The sequence below is a fragment of the Halichoerus grypus genome, chromosome 6 (assembly GCF_964656455.1).
Source record: "Halichoerus grypus chromosome 6, mHalGry1.hap1.1, whole genome shotgun sequence".
Taxonomy (NCBI): domain Eukaryota; kingdom Metazoa; phylum Chordata; class Mammalia; order Carnivora; family Phocidae; genus Halichoerus; species Halichoerus grypus.
Window position 1 is genome coordinate 40,169,230 of NC_135717.1, and position 14,075 is coordinate 40,183,304.

Consider the following 14,075-nt stretch of genomic DNA (forward strand, 5'->3'; position numbering starts at 1 on the left):
GTCCAAGGAGTCCAGGCCCGAGCAAGCCCCTCCCCAGCCCCCCTGTGCACCCTGCAGTGTCTGTCCCTTGTCCCTCCCCACAGCCGACTCAAGGCCAGCGTGGTCCTGCACCATCTGTGCTGGCTGCCTGGCCTTGAGCACACTGCTCACTCACATGCTGGGGAGACAGCCAGGGTGCGGGGGGGGGGGGGGGCTGTGTTCCCCCTGGTGTGGGGAGCAGGGCCCCCAGGCTGACACAGACTCTGAGAGCCCCTCCCTCGGGCACACCCCTCAGGCCTGCACAGACAGACAGGCCCAGCCTTTGCTTAAGCGCTCTGAAAACCCAGGTCTTGAGGCCCTAACGTTCAAGCCCTACCTGCAGGCCTTGTTTAAGGTCAAAGGTTGGGTCCAGAGCCCTCAAAGCTCTGGGGAGAAGCCGCTGAGCACAAATGATCCTGACAGGTGGGAGGGGAAAAGGTGCAGGAGCAGCAGGGGAGGGGGGGTATGGGGTGAGGGAGAGCCCAGGGGTCCCCAGGATAGCTGAAGGAGGAGGAAGGCCAGGTGGTGGGGGCAGGCAGTGAAGCCCCCTGCATGTTGGGGGGGCTGGTCTCCCCCAGAGGGGGCCTTGCCAGCCTCACTGCTCCCAGGACACACCCTGGCGGGGGTGTTGGCTGTGAAGCCCCTGCAGGGCCCACCACCTTCCCTGTTCCTGGGGAGGCTGGGAACCTGCCCCCAAGCCCAGCAGGGCAGCCGCCCCGGGGGGGAGGGGCCTCACCCAGCTTGCAGATAAAATGGCTGTCTGGGTAAGAAAAGGCCTTCGCCTCACAGACCCCAGTCGTCGTAATAAAAGCAAATAAAAATTTTCTTTCAAAGATTCTAAATACAGTTCTAAAACTTAACCTGAAAGAGGAGGAAGTTTGTTTTCAGTCATTCTCAGTAACTGGCTCCATCTGAAATCTACGCCCTCATCAAGGCAGATCCAGGATGGTGGAGGGCCAGAGATCCCCCGGAAGGGCGCTGGCTGGGGGCTCCTGGGTCTACTGCCCAGTTTCTGGGATTGCTTGGCCATTCCCAAACCTAAGTGCACTGGGGGGTTGAGTGGTGTCCCCCCAAAAGCTATGCCCACTGGGAACCTCAGAATGTGACCTTATTTGGAGTAAAAGTCTTTGTAGATATAAGTTAGGCAAGGTTTCCACATAAGGCCATCCTGGATTAGGATGGGCCCTAAATACAATGACGTGTCTTTGTAGGAGAAAGAGGAACGTCTGGACGCAGGTAGAGAGATTAGGTGAAGGTGAAGGCAGAGTGCCTGCAGGCACCAGCCGCCGGAAACGCTGAGGCACCTTCTTCCTGTAGGGCCTCTGGAGGGAGCAGACCATCCTTCTCTCGGACTTGGGGCCTCCAGAAGTATGGGAAAATAAATGTCCGTTGTTTTAAGCCACTGAGTTTGGGGTCATTTGTTACAGTAGCTCTAGGAAGCCAGTGTATCAAGGGAGGCGGCGGTGGATGAGGGGACAGGAGGGGGAGTGCCCAGCGCCTGGCAAAGGGCTGCGGAGGAAGCCTGCACCCCCATCGGGGGTCTCCTGTCTGCTCACGGCTCTCTGGGCACTAGAGAGTTATCATGTGGCTAAACACTTATTTGGAAAGGTGGCCCATGCCGAGGTACCTTGCACACAGTGGGTGAGAAGCTCAGGAGGGCTGCCTGGGAGCTGAATTCTGCCTCAGGAGACAAGATCCTAGAATGCCCCACCGAGCACAGGCCCTAGCAGGGTCAGATACTTCACTGGGGGTCCTGGACCCTCCCAGGGTCTGACACACAACCATGACTTTCCAGAAAATGTGTGTTCGAACGTGTTCACACAAGCATTCATATGTGTATACACATACTCACACACACTCGTGCACACACTGCAGCCTTCTCTAGCTCTGAGCTTGGTGAGCGCAGCGGGCAGGGGGTAGCTCACACAGCGGCCAGCCCAGGCCAGCCCAGAGCAGCAAATGTGGCAGGTGGTTATTGCCTGCAGCCCACGGACAAGTCCTTGAAACAGGCAGAGTGACATTCCTCTAGGGACTCAACTGCCTCGATGTTGACACTTTGCTAAGGGCAAAAGGCAATCCTAGCCTGATACCCACCCCCACCCCCAGGACCCTGTGAGTCTACTTTAACATGTAAGAATTCCTTTGGAAACTTCCTTTATCTCTACCCCCCAAGATACATGTTGGCAGCATCCCCCAAGCATATGGCCCACCAATATATATCTGAAGGGTCTCAACTCAGGTTTTATTAGATGGTAATAAATGACCTTTACCCAACAATAGCTAGCCCTCTCAAGGTCCTGGAAATCTTGCTTCCAAATGCCTTAGAGACTTACAGTGTCCCTAACCCCCTCCCAACTTGAAAGGATGTAATGGGGGGACGCCTGTGTGGCTCAGTCTTTAGGCATCTGCCTTCACTCCCTGCTCAGCGGGGAGTCTCATCTCCTTCTCCCCCTGCTGCGTTCTCTATCCTTCTCTGTCAAATAAATAAATAAAATCAAGAAAGAAAGAAAGACCACTCCTCATGACCCCAGCACTGCTCTTTCTGCCCACGGGTCCTGTCCCTGTGCTTTTTTTTTTTTCTTTTTAAAGATTTTATTTATTTATTTGACAGAGTGAGAGATAGCGAGAGCAGGAACACAAGCAGGGGGAGTGGGAGAGGGAGAAGCAGGCCTCCCGCTGAGCAGGGAGCCCGATGTGGGACTCGATCCCAGGACCCTGGGATCATGACCTGAGCCAAAGGCAGACGCTTAACGACTGAGCCACCCAGGCGCTCTGTCCCTGTGCTTTAATAAAACCACCTTTTTGCACCAAAGATGTCCCAAGAATTCTTTCTTGGCCATAGGCTTCGAACCTTAACGTCTTTCCTACATCAGATAACAACCTAAGGCCAAGTGCTGTTAAATGAAGACACTGCTGGGTATTTGGGCAGCTTCTGAAGCTGGGCCATATGACCTGGAGAAATCAGGGAGACTGGTCAGTCTGGTTTCTTGCCTCTTACAGAACACCTAGTGTAAAGGAAAACACTTGCAACACTTTATATATGTCCTACAACTTAACTCAATTCTGACACTATCTGCCAGGCATGAATGCAGACCCCCCCCAGGCTGAAGGCCCCATCCCATGAATTCGCCACCACGTCCAGGCTGTCACCAGCTATAAGTCAGGGTTCTCACAACCCCCTTCTCGAGTGCCATAATTTACTAGAACAGCGCACAGAACTCAGGGACCTAACACCTTACTTACGGTTACTGGTTCATCATTAAGGCTATGACTCAGGAACAGCAGATAGAAGACACCCACAGGGTGGGTGGGTGGGGTGTGAGGGTGGGGAAGGAGCACGGAGCTTCCAGGCCCTGCCTCCTGCCCAGGAGCGCCACCCTCCCCCTCCTGGCACCTCCATGTGCCCAGAGGCTCCAGAACCCCTTCATTTTGGGTTTTTAGGGAGGCCCCGTTACACAGGCGTGGTTGATGAGATCATTTATCGTTCGTGATGGGCTTGGTCTCCAGCCTTCTAATCACACGTCGGGTCTCCTGGCTACCAACCCCTGAGCTCCAAGAGTCACCTGGTTGGTGTGAACCCAGGTGAGGCTGAAAGGGGCTTGTTATGAACCACAGCAGATGCTCCTCTCAGCCCCCGCACATGGAAGGCTACAGAAAATGCCCAGCTCAGCCGGCAGACCAGGTGGAAGGAGGCAAAAGGTGATTCAGGCAAGGGAATCTCTGGCTTGTGAAACAGAAAGCCTAGGGAAGGGTGGTCACGCGCAGAATGCCAGTGGGGCTGCCTGGACGGGGCGGCCGCCGACTGAGTAGCACTTCCCTAGGGGGCCGGTCCAGCCCCGACAATCCTACGCCACTTCCCCACCCTAAACTGCAAGACTGTCCTCGCGGTACCCAACCACATTCCGGCCCCTCCACGACAACCCCAGGTTAAAGCCTGGGTTGGGGCCACCCTCTGAGCCCCGGCCAGAGTGCTGTCGGGTATGGGGGTCTCTCTCGTGAAAAACTGCGCAAACAAGGGAGAGAATCTAGCCCGCTGCGGAACGCGGCCCTCAGCCTGCAGAACGGGGCCCCTCGGAGCCACGGGCCCCAAGCTGACCACCGGGGAAATACCCTTGGACACAACAAATAAGGCTCCGACTCGATTCCGGGGTCGCCGAGCCCCCTCACAACGTCCGCAAACCCTGGGCTAGCGCGGGTCTTGTCGGCCTCGCAGGACAGCCCTGAGCATCACAGGTCCGGTCCGTCCGGTCCGTCCGGTCCCTGCCGGCCAGGACCGCTCCACCCACGCCCAGCTGACACGAGCCCCGCCCAGCCGACACGAGCCCCGCCCAGCCACGAAGGCCCGCCCACAGGGAACGCTATCGTAGCCACGCCCCACCGGCTCCGGACGCCCGCAGTTGCCATGGTTTCCAAGGCGCGGGCGCGAATCGTGGCCCCCAGCCCTCGTCCCTTAGGCCCGCTCTGTCTGCTCTAGCGCTGGGGGCCCAGGTGACACCGCGAGACTGCCCCCGTCCCCACTTCACGCGGACCCGACCAGTCCCAGGGCTCCCACCCCAACCCGCCCGCCGGCTTCTGGGCGCTGGGGCGGGCATTCCCCCCTCCCCCTCCGCCCAGGGGCAGTGCGCATGCACTATGGTACTTCTGCGCGCCGGTAGGTTGCGTCACAATCCCTTAAATCTCGCGGGCGGGTAGTGTGTCAGCAGCGCCGCTGGTGTAGTGGTATCATGCAAGATTCCCATTCTTGCGACCCGGGTTCGATTCCCGGGCGGCGCATGTGGTAGTTTTCATTTTCCCCATCTCAACAAACTAATTCTCGCTAACGACACTGATTTCAAAAGGAAAGAAGACCACAAGGAAACACCCATTCCGGAGCAACGCGGACAAGGCAATTTTGGAGAATGAGAGAGTGACAAGCTCCATGAAAATGCCGGAGCGGCCATGGGCCACTGGGTACTGAGCTGACGGTCGCCTGTAAGCCAGCGACCCCAACTCAACCGACCAATGACCTCGCCGGGGTTGCGGCTCCCGGTGCACCTCCTGCGGCTGCCGGCCCTTTAAACTCCCAGCCGGCCTTGCGGCGCCGGACTACAACTCCCGGCCGGCCTCGCGGCGCCGGACTACAACTCCCGGCGGGCCGCGCGGCGTCGGACTGCGGCGCCTGGTGGGTCTCGCGGCGACTGACTGCGGCTACCGGCGGGCCGGCTGAGCTGCTGCGATGCTGGTGGCGGCGGCGGCCGAGCGGAACAAGGAGCCCATCCTACGCGTGCTGCGGCAGTACATGGACCCGGCCCAGCGCGGCGTCCGCGTGCTGGAGGTGGCCTCGGGCTCCGGCCAGCACACGGCCCACTTCGCGCGGGCCTTCCCCCACGCCGAGTGGCAGCCGTCCGACGTGGACCAGCGCTGCCTGGACAGGTGCGGCGGGGCGCGGGAAAGGCGAGGCCCCGGCTGGCGAGAGCGGGCGGGGCGCGGGGTCAGGCGGAGCAGGGCCTGTTCCGCTGTCCCGACTCCCCACGCCACCGGGGGACCCCTCTCAGCTCCCCTCAACCATGTGCTGCCCTTCTACAGCATCTCGGCCACCACTCAGGCTCAGGGGCTGTCCAACGTGAAGGCCCCGCTGTACCTGGACGTGACCTGGGATTGGGAGCACTGGGGCGGGATCCTGCCCCAGTCGCTGGATCTGCTGCTGTGCATCAACATGATCCACATCAGCCCCCTGAACTGCACCGAGGTCTGTGGGCGCGTGGGCAAGCCACCCACCTGCGCCGCGGGGCAGCCCTCTGGGTGCAGCGGGAGGGAGCAGGGTGGCACTGAGGCCTGAGGAGGTCAGGCTGAGTCTCTGGCCAGAGAGGCCGAGGGCTCTTTCAGGTGCCTGGGGAGAGAAAGCTCCTCACTGACATCCCGCTTCCTCACTCCCCAGGGGCTCTTCAGGGCAGCGGGACATCTGCTCAAACCCAAGGCGCTGCTGATCACCTATGGGGTGAGTGCTTCGGCCAGAGATGATGGGCCTCCCCTGGCAGGCAATCCTGATCCCAGCCAGTCTCGGCTGCGTCCTACTTTCTGCACTGCCTCCTTTTGGTTGCAGTATTTTCAGTTGCCTTCTCCCTCGACTCCCCTGCACCCAGGGTCTTCCTTCTTGAACATACTCCTGGTCATCTGCCAGTCTCCCTCCAACCCCCTGGCTCACCAGCTGGTCCTCAGCTGTCCCCCGCCCTGGGGGCAGGGAGGGGTGTGTCCTTTTCATTCTCTGGGTGCCGGCGTGCAAGACTGCCTGTGTGTCCACGGAGGCATGGCTGACCCCGTGTCTGTGGGTGGCGGGCAGAGCCGTGTCCCCATCTCCGCAGCCTTATGCCGTCAATGGGAAGATCACTCCGCAGAGTAACGTGGATTTTGATCTGACTCTTAGATGCAGGTCAGAGCTGGATAGGTGGGGGGCCTGGCTGGGAGGGCAGGTGGGCTGGGTGGCTGCCCCCAGCCACAGCTGCACCTTCTCCCCCGCCTGGCCCTCACTGCAGGAATCCTGAGTGGGGGCTGCGGGACACGGCCCTCCTGGAGGACCTGGGCCAAGCCAGCGGCCTGCTCCTTGAAAGGATGGTAGGTGGGAGGGCGGGGGGCATGGGCCGCTTCCCTGGGGGCCTGGTCAGCCGCTGCAGCCCACGCCTCGCCCTAGGTGGACATGCCGGCCAACAACAAGTGCCTGATATTCCGGAAAGAGTAACTGCACCTGCTCTCACGTGTTTGTGTTTCCACCAAGATCCCCCCCTCCCCTGGACCAAACCCAGAGGCCAGCCCCTGCCTCCCAGGGCTGGGCCATGAGGACTGGCCTTGCCCGGTCTGGGGGCTCTTGGCTGATGGCCACAGGGCTGCTTAGAACCTGGGAATAAAGTGTTGTCTGCTGCTCACTGCTGGTGTCAACCATGCCTCCTCCTGGGACCACACCTGGTGGTGGGCAGGGGGGAGTCTGGCCTGTGGGGTCAGGGTTTGGGGCCCTCCTGGACCGGCTGCTCTGCTGAGGGGACAGAGGAGGGAGTGAGAATTCAGGCCCTGCTGGCTGAGCCGGCTGCTAGGCTCTCCTGCCCCAGGAGGCTTGTGCTGCTGCAGGGAAACCGCAGGTTCCCAAGGACAGAACTGGGACTAGAGCCCATGCTCCGGTGTGCTAGCGGGACACCAGCTGAGGGCCCCCCAGGAGGTCCAGCACCTGTAGGCCACGAGGTCTGGGGAAGCGCTGGCTTTTATTCAGCAGGACAGGAAGGCAGGGCGGGCGGGGTTAGTCCTGGAAGCGGTTCAGCAGCTCGCAGGCCTTCTTCTCGAGCAGCTCCCAGATCTTCTTGACGCGCTTCTCGCTCGCGGCGCGGACGTAGCTGCCAGCATCCAGCACGGCCACGCCGTCTCGCACCTCCCCCATGATGACTAGTGGGCCGTCGCCAGCCGTCACGTTGGGGCAGGGGCAGGTCCAGTCCATACCACTCAGCGTCACCTCCAGGTACTTGGTGCCCAAGAACCTGAGGCCCATCTTGTCGTCCTTGAGCACCTCATCCAAGGCCACGCGGGCGATGCCACCGCCCCCCGGCTCGGGCTCCTCCAGCACTTCGGTGAGCCGCCCCACGATGGCGAAGTCGCTGCGGCACAGGCTCAGCGCCAGCTTGCTGCGGAGGCGGCAGGCCCGGCAGGGCGGCGTGCGCGGCACGGGGCAGGCGTCCTCACAGCTCGCGCGGCTCTCAAAGTTGTTGCCGTTGCCCTCGCAGCCGCCGTACACGAAGGGGTGGCACTGCTGCAGCAGCGGGCTGTAGGCCCAGCGCGGCTCCCAGGCCTGGCAGCGGCCCTGCACAGCCGGCAGCGCGCAAGCATCGCCAGGGCCCCGGGCGCAGGCCTGCTGGCACGCCTCGTAGGTCTCGAAGCCGCGGCCACCTCCCTCGCAGCTGCAGGCAGGGAAGGTCATGCAGCCTCCCCGCTGTGGGTCAAAGTGCCAGAGGACCAGGCCGGGGGCCGTGCTGCTGCAGGCCCGCAGGTCAGGCAGGCACTCGGCCGGGCCAGAGGGCGTGGGTGCCCCGGCCCCGGCCGGCTCCCGCCGGACCACGGAGAGTGGGAAGTCAGCCCGCAGCAGGCCGGCGGCGTTGCGTGCCGTGCAGGTGTAGAGGCCGGCATCCTCGGGCCGGGCATTGTAAAGCACCAGCTGCCCGATGCTGGTGACCACCACGTTGCCGTACATCTGGTCTGGCCGCATGATCAGGGTCTCCCGCTGGTCGCTCTGCTTCTCCCAGGTCACGGCGGGTGGCGGGCGGCCGCTGACGTCGCAGTGGAGGCTGGCGGTGCCCCCCACATACACCGCCTGTGGGGCTGGGCTGCTGTAGAGGGCAGGCGGCGTGGGGGCGTCCCCGGGCGTGGGGCGGGCCGTGGGCTCCGGCGGCCCTGGGCTGCTGGGCGCCCAGCTGAGGACGTGCTTGCAGGGCACAACGTGCAGGCGGAGGCCACGCAGGCAGGCCTCCGCGTCCATGTAGCAGCGGTTGTAGTAGGTGAGGCCGTCCGAGGCACAGGTGAAGCTGGGCTCCTTCTCGCAGCGGTCCCGGCAGCGGCACACGGGCTGCCCGTCCCATATGTCGCAGTCGGAGCCCTGCTGAGGGCATGTGAAGCCCTCACACGAGGCCAGCAGCGTGGGCACCGCTGGGCCGCCGGGGAAGCGCGCCGCCACGCAGCTCTGTAGCCCACACACGTTGGTACAGCACTTCTCGGCGGCCTCGCAGTCCTGGGGAGTGGGGAGTAGCTCAGTGGGCACCCTAGCTCCGCCTGTCAGCTTGTCCAGAGGGAGCTGAGCCCCAGCTGCCCTTCCCGGAACCTGTCTCCCCTGGGGAAAGCCCAACACGTTCCCAGAAATTTCCTTCCCATGCTCTACTATCAGACCCTGTCGAGTGTGTCACGTCACCGAAGCTCACTGAATCCTCAGGTCCTCACCCCACAGAGCGGGTTTCATCACACCAACGAGGAAACCAAGGCCCGCGGCAGGGGTGGGGGTTGGGGGGGGCCACGTACAACGTGCTCAAGGCCACTGAATGTGGTGCAGGGTAGGGCTGCAGGGCAGGTGTCCACGTGTGAACCCCCCTGCCTTTCGACCTTGCTGGTCCTGAGAACAACTGGTCCTAGGGTGGGGGTGGGCAGGTTTGGGGAGCGAGGAGGGAGCTCTTAATCTCAGACACATGAAGGCAAAGACTGAGGGTGTCCTCTGGGACCCTCATACACAGAACAGCCTAAAACCCCAGCAGCCGAGTGTGGGGAGCCTGAGGAGGCAGCAGACTCCCAGGAATGGGGCCGCAGTGCAGCTGCTGGGGTCCCCCTGTGGGCAAGGCCTGGGTGCAGGGGTAGGGCTGGGCTTCCCCAGACTCACCCAGCCCCCAAGGTGCCCTGAGCCCCCCACATTGTCTGACCCCCAACCAGGGCCTGTGCTTACCTGGTCCCTGACGCACTCACGCTCACAGGTGCTCTGGGCATCCACCCACAGGTTGGGGCTGAGCTGGTTGGGGCACACGCCCGAGTGGCTTCTGGGTCCTGGCGGCAGGCTGGCCCCCAAGGTCAGCCCAACCACGAGGAGCAGCGGCAGGAGTGGCCTCGGGGCCAGCATGGGGACCGCCGGGCCAGGGGGTGGGGGATGTGCCACCAGTCCTTCCTCAGGCCCTGCCTAGCCTGCCCCCTGAAAGCATCTACCTTTCCAGGCCTGCGGTTGCTGCCCCTGCCCTCGGGCCCCTGACTGATCCCCAGGGCTCTTCCCTGGCCCCCAAGGTCCGAGCCCACAGCAGTGCGAGGGGCTGGGTAGGTTCCGGGCCTCTCACAGCTCTGAGTCTGTGCATGTGGCGCCAGCCCCTCCCCTGCCTGGCCCCTCTGTGGTCAGCACAGGGCAGGGGGTGGGGAGCGGAGGAGGGCTGGGGAGGGGCCGAGGCCCAGGAGCACGGAAGACACTGGCCACGAGGGTCAGGAGGGGCGGAAAAGGGCCAGAGAAGGGCTGGCCCTGGCGGGGGAGGGGAGGGGAGGGGAGGGAGGCTGTAATTGGAGCCCCTCCTCCCTCTAGGCACTGGGCTGGGGATGGAAGGGCCCAGGGGTCAAAGCTGCCTCTCAGACCTTCCCAGCCCAGGTCAGAGGAGGGGCCTGGGCTGGCCAACCCCCTCTGGCTCCCCAACCCGCCCCAGCTGGCCCAGGGCCTGGCTCTCCCCCACAGCAGGTCCACACCAGCCCCTTACCCAGATTCATCATGTCCATAGACACAGGGGCTCTGTGTTCGACCCCGCAACGAGTACGCGCTCTGCTCCCTCCGCAGGAAAAAAATCTCACAACCTTCTCCGTGATCCTTCTCAGGGTCACGACATGCCAACAGGTCTTGGGGTCAAACTGAAACCCTTTCTGCTAGTGTGGAGGCCTCCGGTGACCCAAAGCTGATGGGGGTTGGGGGAGGCCGATGCAAGGCAGGACTTTGCATTTCCGGAGCGCCCCCAGCATGGCTCCAGGTCCAGGCTCTTCCACGACCAGGCAAGGCAGGTACCAAAGAAGTGAGGTCCCAGGACGCTCAGCAGGGAGGAAACCATGCTGGCCGGCATAGCCAGCAGTCACACAGGCAGCAAACACTGGAAACGAGGCTGCTGGGGCCGAGGAACTGAGTGTTTACTTGGGCTGACTTGAATTTCAGTAGCTGTGGCCCCACACAATCCCGAGGCCAAGGTCATCTAAAAAGCACCCTGGAAACAGCAAGTTTCCCAGAAGCTGCTCAAGCCCCTGGGAGGAGGAGCCTTCCCTGGGCGGGGCGGGGTGGGGGGATGGAAGCCCCTCCTTGGCAGGCCTGGCAGGGAGATCTAATGCAGCAACAGGACAAAGCCGCTGGACTCTACCCTTCCAAACCCTTCCCAGGGGCCTGGGGCCCCAGGAGCATCTGCTCAGAGAGCGAATGGAAAACGTCCCATGGCCCTGCGTCTGACCTTCTGACCTGGGAGGCAGGGAAATAAAAGCCTTGTCTGGTCAGAGTGAGACCAAGAGACGCCCCAGATGCAGAGAATGCATACAAGGGGACCGCGGGTGTGGGGGTTCCAGATCCAGGACAGTCCCTCAGAGAGCTGCAGCTAGAGGCCTGGGTCCCCGAGCGGTAGGTAGGGGGTGGGGAGGCTCATTCAGAGGGGTTCCCCACCCGTCAGTGCCACCACACCCCTGGACTGAACCCCATTAGCAGGTGGCTTTCCCACCCCAGGCCCGGGTCTGGGGCCGGGAGGCCGTGCTGAGTCTCTGCAGATGGGAAGCCCCCAAGTCATCCACTGCATCCCTGGCTCCATGCCCACCACCCTCAGGCAGTTAGGCCCGCCTACACGGACATGGGAGGGGGCTCGGGGCGTCCCACTTTCCACCCTCAGAGGCAGCAGAGAGTAGCGGCCTCTGGAGTGCGGCGGGCTGCCTGTCTGGCCCACTGAGAAACGACCCGTGTGTGGCCTGGACTGAGGTGGCCGCGGCAGCCAGGCTCAGCCCTCACGGCCAGGGCCGGCACCAGCCACACCTACCACCTGGCCAGTTAAAACCAGAGGCTCTCAGCCTGGCAATCAGAGCTGAATCACGTTTACTGTACAAAGAAAGGAAAACCGTCCAAACTGAGCACAGGAATGGCGTGTCAGACAGCAGCAAAGAGTAGTGTTGATAAAGTGAACGTAGGACTGTCCACGTCCTCAAAACAAAGTCTGTGTGACTGGGTTCAAAGTCCAAAGAAAGCCCCCCCCCCAACCCCGCAGGCAAGGCAGGATGGGTGTGGCCTCCCCTGCCTGAGCCTGCTGAGGCCAGGCCTCATTGGGGACCCCAGACGCCCCGCACACGCAGGCCGCGGCCCCGCCCTGCCTCCCAGACACACAGCATGTAGAGTCCCAGAGCCGAGGGCAGGGCCGTGAGGAGGAGGTAGAGCTGAGCACCAGTGTGACCGGCGGCCAAGTCGCCAGCAGGCGGCAGGAGGAGGCAAGGCCTCCTGCTCAGGGCTGGCTGGTGGGGTCTCCAGGAGAGGCTCGGGGTCCACCGCTGGGACCAGTCCAGGCAGCATCACTAAGAGATGCGTCAGAAAGGTTTTGGTGACGTGCGACCATGAGGGCCAATGCCAGGCAAGGAGCGGGTGTGGGGTCACATCCGAGGCCGGCGAAACAGAATCTGGTGAGGACAGAGTCCAGGTGCCCCGGGACACAAGCGGGCGGGTGGGTGTACACCCACTGAGTGTCTTCTGCATCTTCCCCTGAGACACAGGAATGTCTGAGAAACACCAGCAGTCCACTGGGGAACGGAGCCCTTGCCCCCAGCCCAGAGCCCATCCGAACTGCACAGGATGTTGTCTAGGAGGGCTGGCGGGAGCCCAGGAAGCTGCGGCCACACCACGCCGACCGCTGGGGGCCGGAGCCGCCGCTCAATCATCTCGGGGCACACACCGACCCCCGTGTTCACAAAGGCTGGTGGAGGCAGCCATGGGCCCGAGTGCACTGCCCAGAGCTTCCACGTGTCCCCCCCGCCGCTGCACAGCCCACACCCCGCATGAAGTGTCTGAATTCAAAGGTTGAAGCCCTGACCGGGATTCCTCATCTTTGCCTCAAATCCCCTCCCCCTCTCCAAATGTCCCAAAGCCTGAACCCACTGCTGACGGGGGCTCACCATGCGGCTGCGTGGAGGCTGCCCCGCCCGTCCTTTAAAAATGTACAAAAAGGTGAACATCTTCCATATAAATAAGAAAGGGAGCCAGGCCTCCCGGGTCCTCAGAGACAGCACCCCCTTGAGGCTGGAGCCAGGCAGAGCCGCCTCCTGGGCACTTCCCAGCCGCACCGCACTGCGGGGTCCCGGGCTTGATCCCCCGAGACCCCCGCAGCTCTCTCCGGTCCCACGGAACTTGTCTGGCGGAAGACCACTGCCTGCGCCGTGTGCCCCCACGCTTCCCGAGGGCAGTGTGGCCAAAGCCTTCCCTGCACACGGCGCCAGGCCCAGCGCCCGGCCAGAAGCGTTCCCCAAGCACGAGCCCTCCCAGAGCGCACTGGACAGGGTGGTGCCCAGCCTGCCCGCTAGGAGATCTTGCAGTTGCTCCTTGAGCAGTTCTGGGGCGGGCTCTGGGGAGGGCGGATGGACTTGGACCTCTTGAGGCTGTTGCCCTTGTTGCTGCTGCCCCCTGCCCCACTGGCCAGCGAGTAGGAGCGCCCGTGCATCATGACGGCGTTCATGCCATTGGCCATCGAGAAGGACTTGAGATGGCTCTTGATGGTGACGGGCAGCGGGAGCTTGTCGATGAGGTGCACGGGGGTGCAGGAGACAATGGCCCGACAGCAGAGGTCCTGCAGGCTGAACACTGCACATGGGGGTCAGACCGCGGTGGGGGGAAGGGACAGGTCAGACTGCGAGGATTGGAGAGGGCTGCCCTGGACACCCACCACTCCACCCCAGCTGCCAGTGTCCTGGCAGGAGACATAGGCTTCCAGCCACCCTGGCCCTTCTGGCAGCTCGGGTGGGATGGGGCTCAGGCTGAGGGACAGGGAAGCACACAGCCAGGACCTTTATGGGTCAGCTCTAGGAGGGCAGGCTTAGAAGCTGCTCCCTTTCCACTCTGGGGCAGAGTCCACAGCACTGCCTCCCAACACTGAGGTGCAGACAGGATGTCCTGCACGGTCCCTTCCTGGAACACCAGGACCCCACACAGAGCCAGCTTAGCCAGCTCAGCCGCCAGGGGGCCGGGGAAGCAGTGGAGGAGAGCTGGCCTCCCCTGCAACCCGGGACGCCGGCCCCTAAGCGGGCTGCCGGAGCCCCAGTCTGTTTCCGTTTTCTCGCCCACAGCCCGGGGCAGCCCCTTACCTCGGTTGGGCCTCCAAATCTTCTCCATGCCGTGCCTCATGAGCACGATGCGGGACAGCTCGGTGAAGGACTCGATGACATTAAAGTTGCACAGTGGGCTGACCTCAAAGAAGGTCATGCCATTCTTCTCCGCGTAAGCACGCGCCTGCTCTGTTGGAACTTGCCGCTTGAAGGCCAGGTGCAGCCGATTCCCAACCAGGATCCGGGGAACCCCAGGTGCATGCTTGGGGGGG

The 14,075-nt window shown here is 62.7% G+C and overlaps 3 protein-coding genes and 1 non-coding gene across 5 annotated transcripts in view; 2 read left to right on the top strand and 2 right to left on the bottom strand.

Annotated features, from left to right (window-relative positions):
* The first annotated feature begins 4,720 nt into the window (after positions 1–4,720).
* On the top strand, positions 4,721–4,791 carry TRNAG-CCC (transfer RNA glycine (anticodon CCC)). Its single transcript has one exon. It is a non-coding gene; the product is annotated as a tRNA-Gly (tRNA).
* Positions 4,792–5,138: 347 nt separating this feature from the next.
* On the top strand, positions 5,139–6,917 carry METTL26 (methyltransferase like 26). The gene is made up of 6 exons (XM_036083502.2): positions 5,139–5,430; positions 5,584–5,746; positions 5,936–5,995; positions 6,360–6,427; positions 6,531–6,609; positions 6,686–6,917. The coding sequence occupies exons 1-6, from the start codon at positions 5,234–5,236 to the stop codon at positions 6,731–6,733; spliced, it is 615 nt and encodes a 204-aa protein (XP_035939395.1). The 5' UTR covers positions 5,139–5,233; the 3' UTR covers positions 6,734–6,917.
* Positions 6,918–7,228: 311 nt separating this feature from the next.
* WFIKKN1 (WAP, follistatin/kazal, immunoglobulin, kunitz and netrin domain containing 1) lies at positions 7,229–11,426 on the bottom strand. Its single transcript, XM_036083493.2, has 2 exons — positions 9,458–11,426; positions 7,229–8,758 (listed from the first exon to the last, which is right to left on the bottom strand). Exons 1-2 carry the CDS (start codon positions 9,626–9,628, stop codon positions 7,283–7,285), a joined length of 1,647 nt encoding a protein of 548 aa, XP_035939386.1. The 5' UTR covers positions 9,629–11,426; the 3' UTR covers positions 7,229–7,282.
* Positions 11,427–11,579: 153 nt separating this feature from the next.
* Positions 11,580–14,075, bottom strand: part of RAB40C (RAB40C, member RAS oncogene family) — a 29,272-nt gene continuing 26,776 nt past the window's right edge. For both annotated transcript variants that reach the window (XM_078075034.1, XM_036083497.2), the window contains exons 6-7: positions 13,843–14,065; positions 11,580–13,342 (exon numbers count right to left, since the gene is read on the bottom strand). In XM_078075034.1, the coding sequence (XP_077931160.1) occupies positions 13,062–13,342; positions 13,843–14,065 (504 nt within the window). In that variant the 3' untranslated portion in view covers positions 11,580–13,061. The remainder of the gene's footprint in view (positions 13,343–13,842; positions 14,066–14,075) is intronic.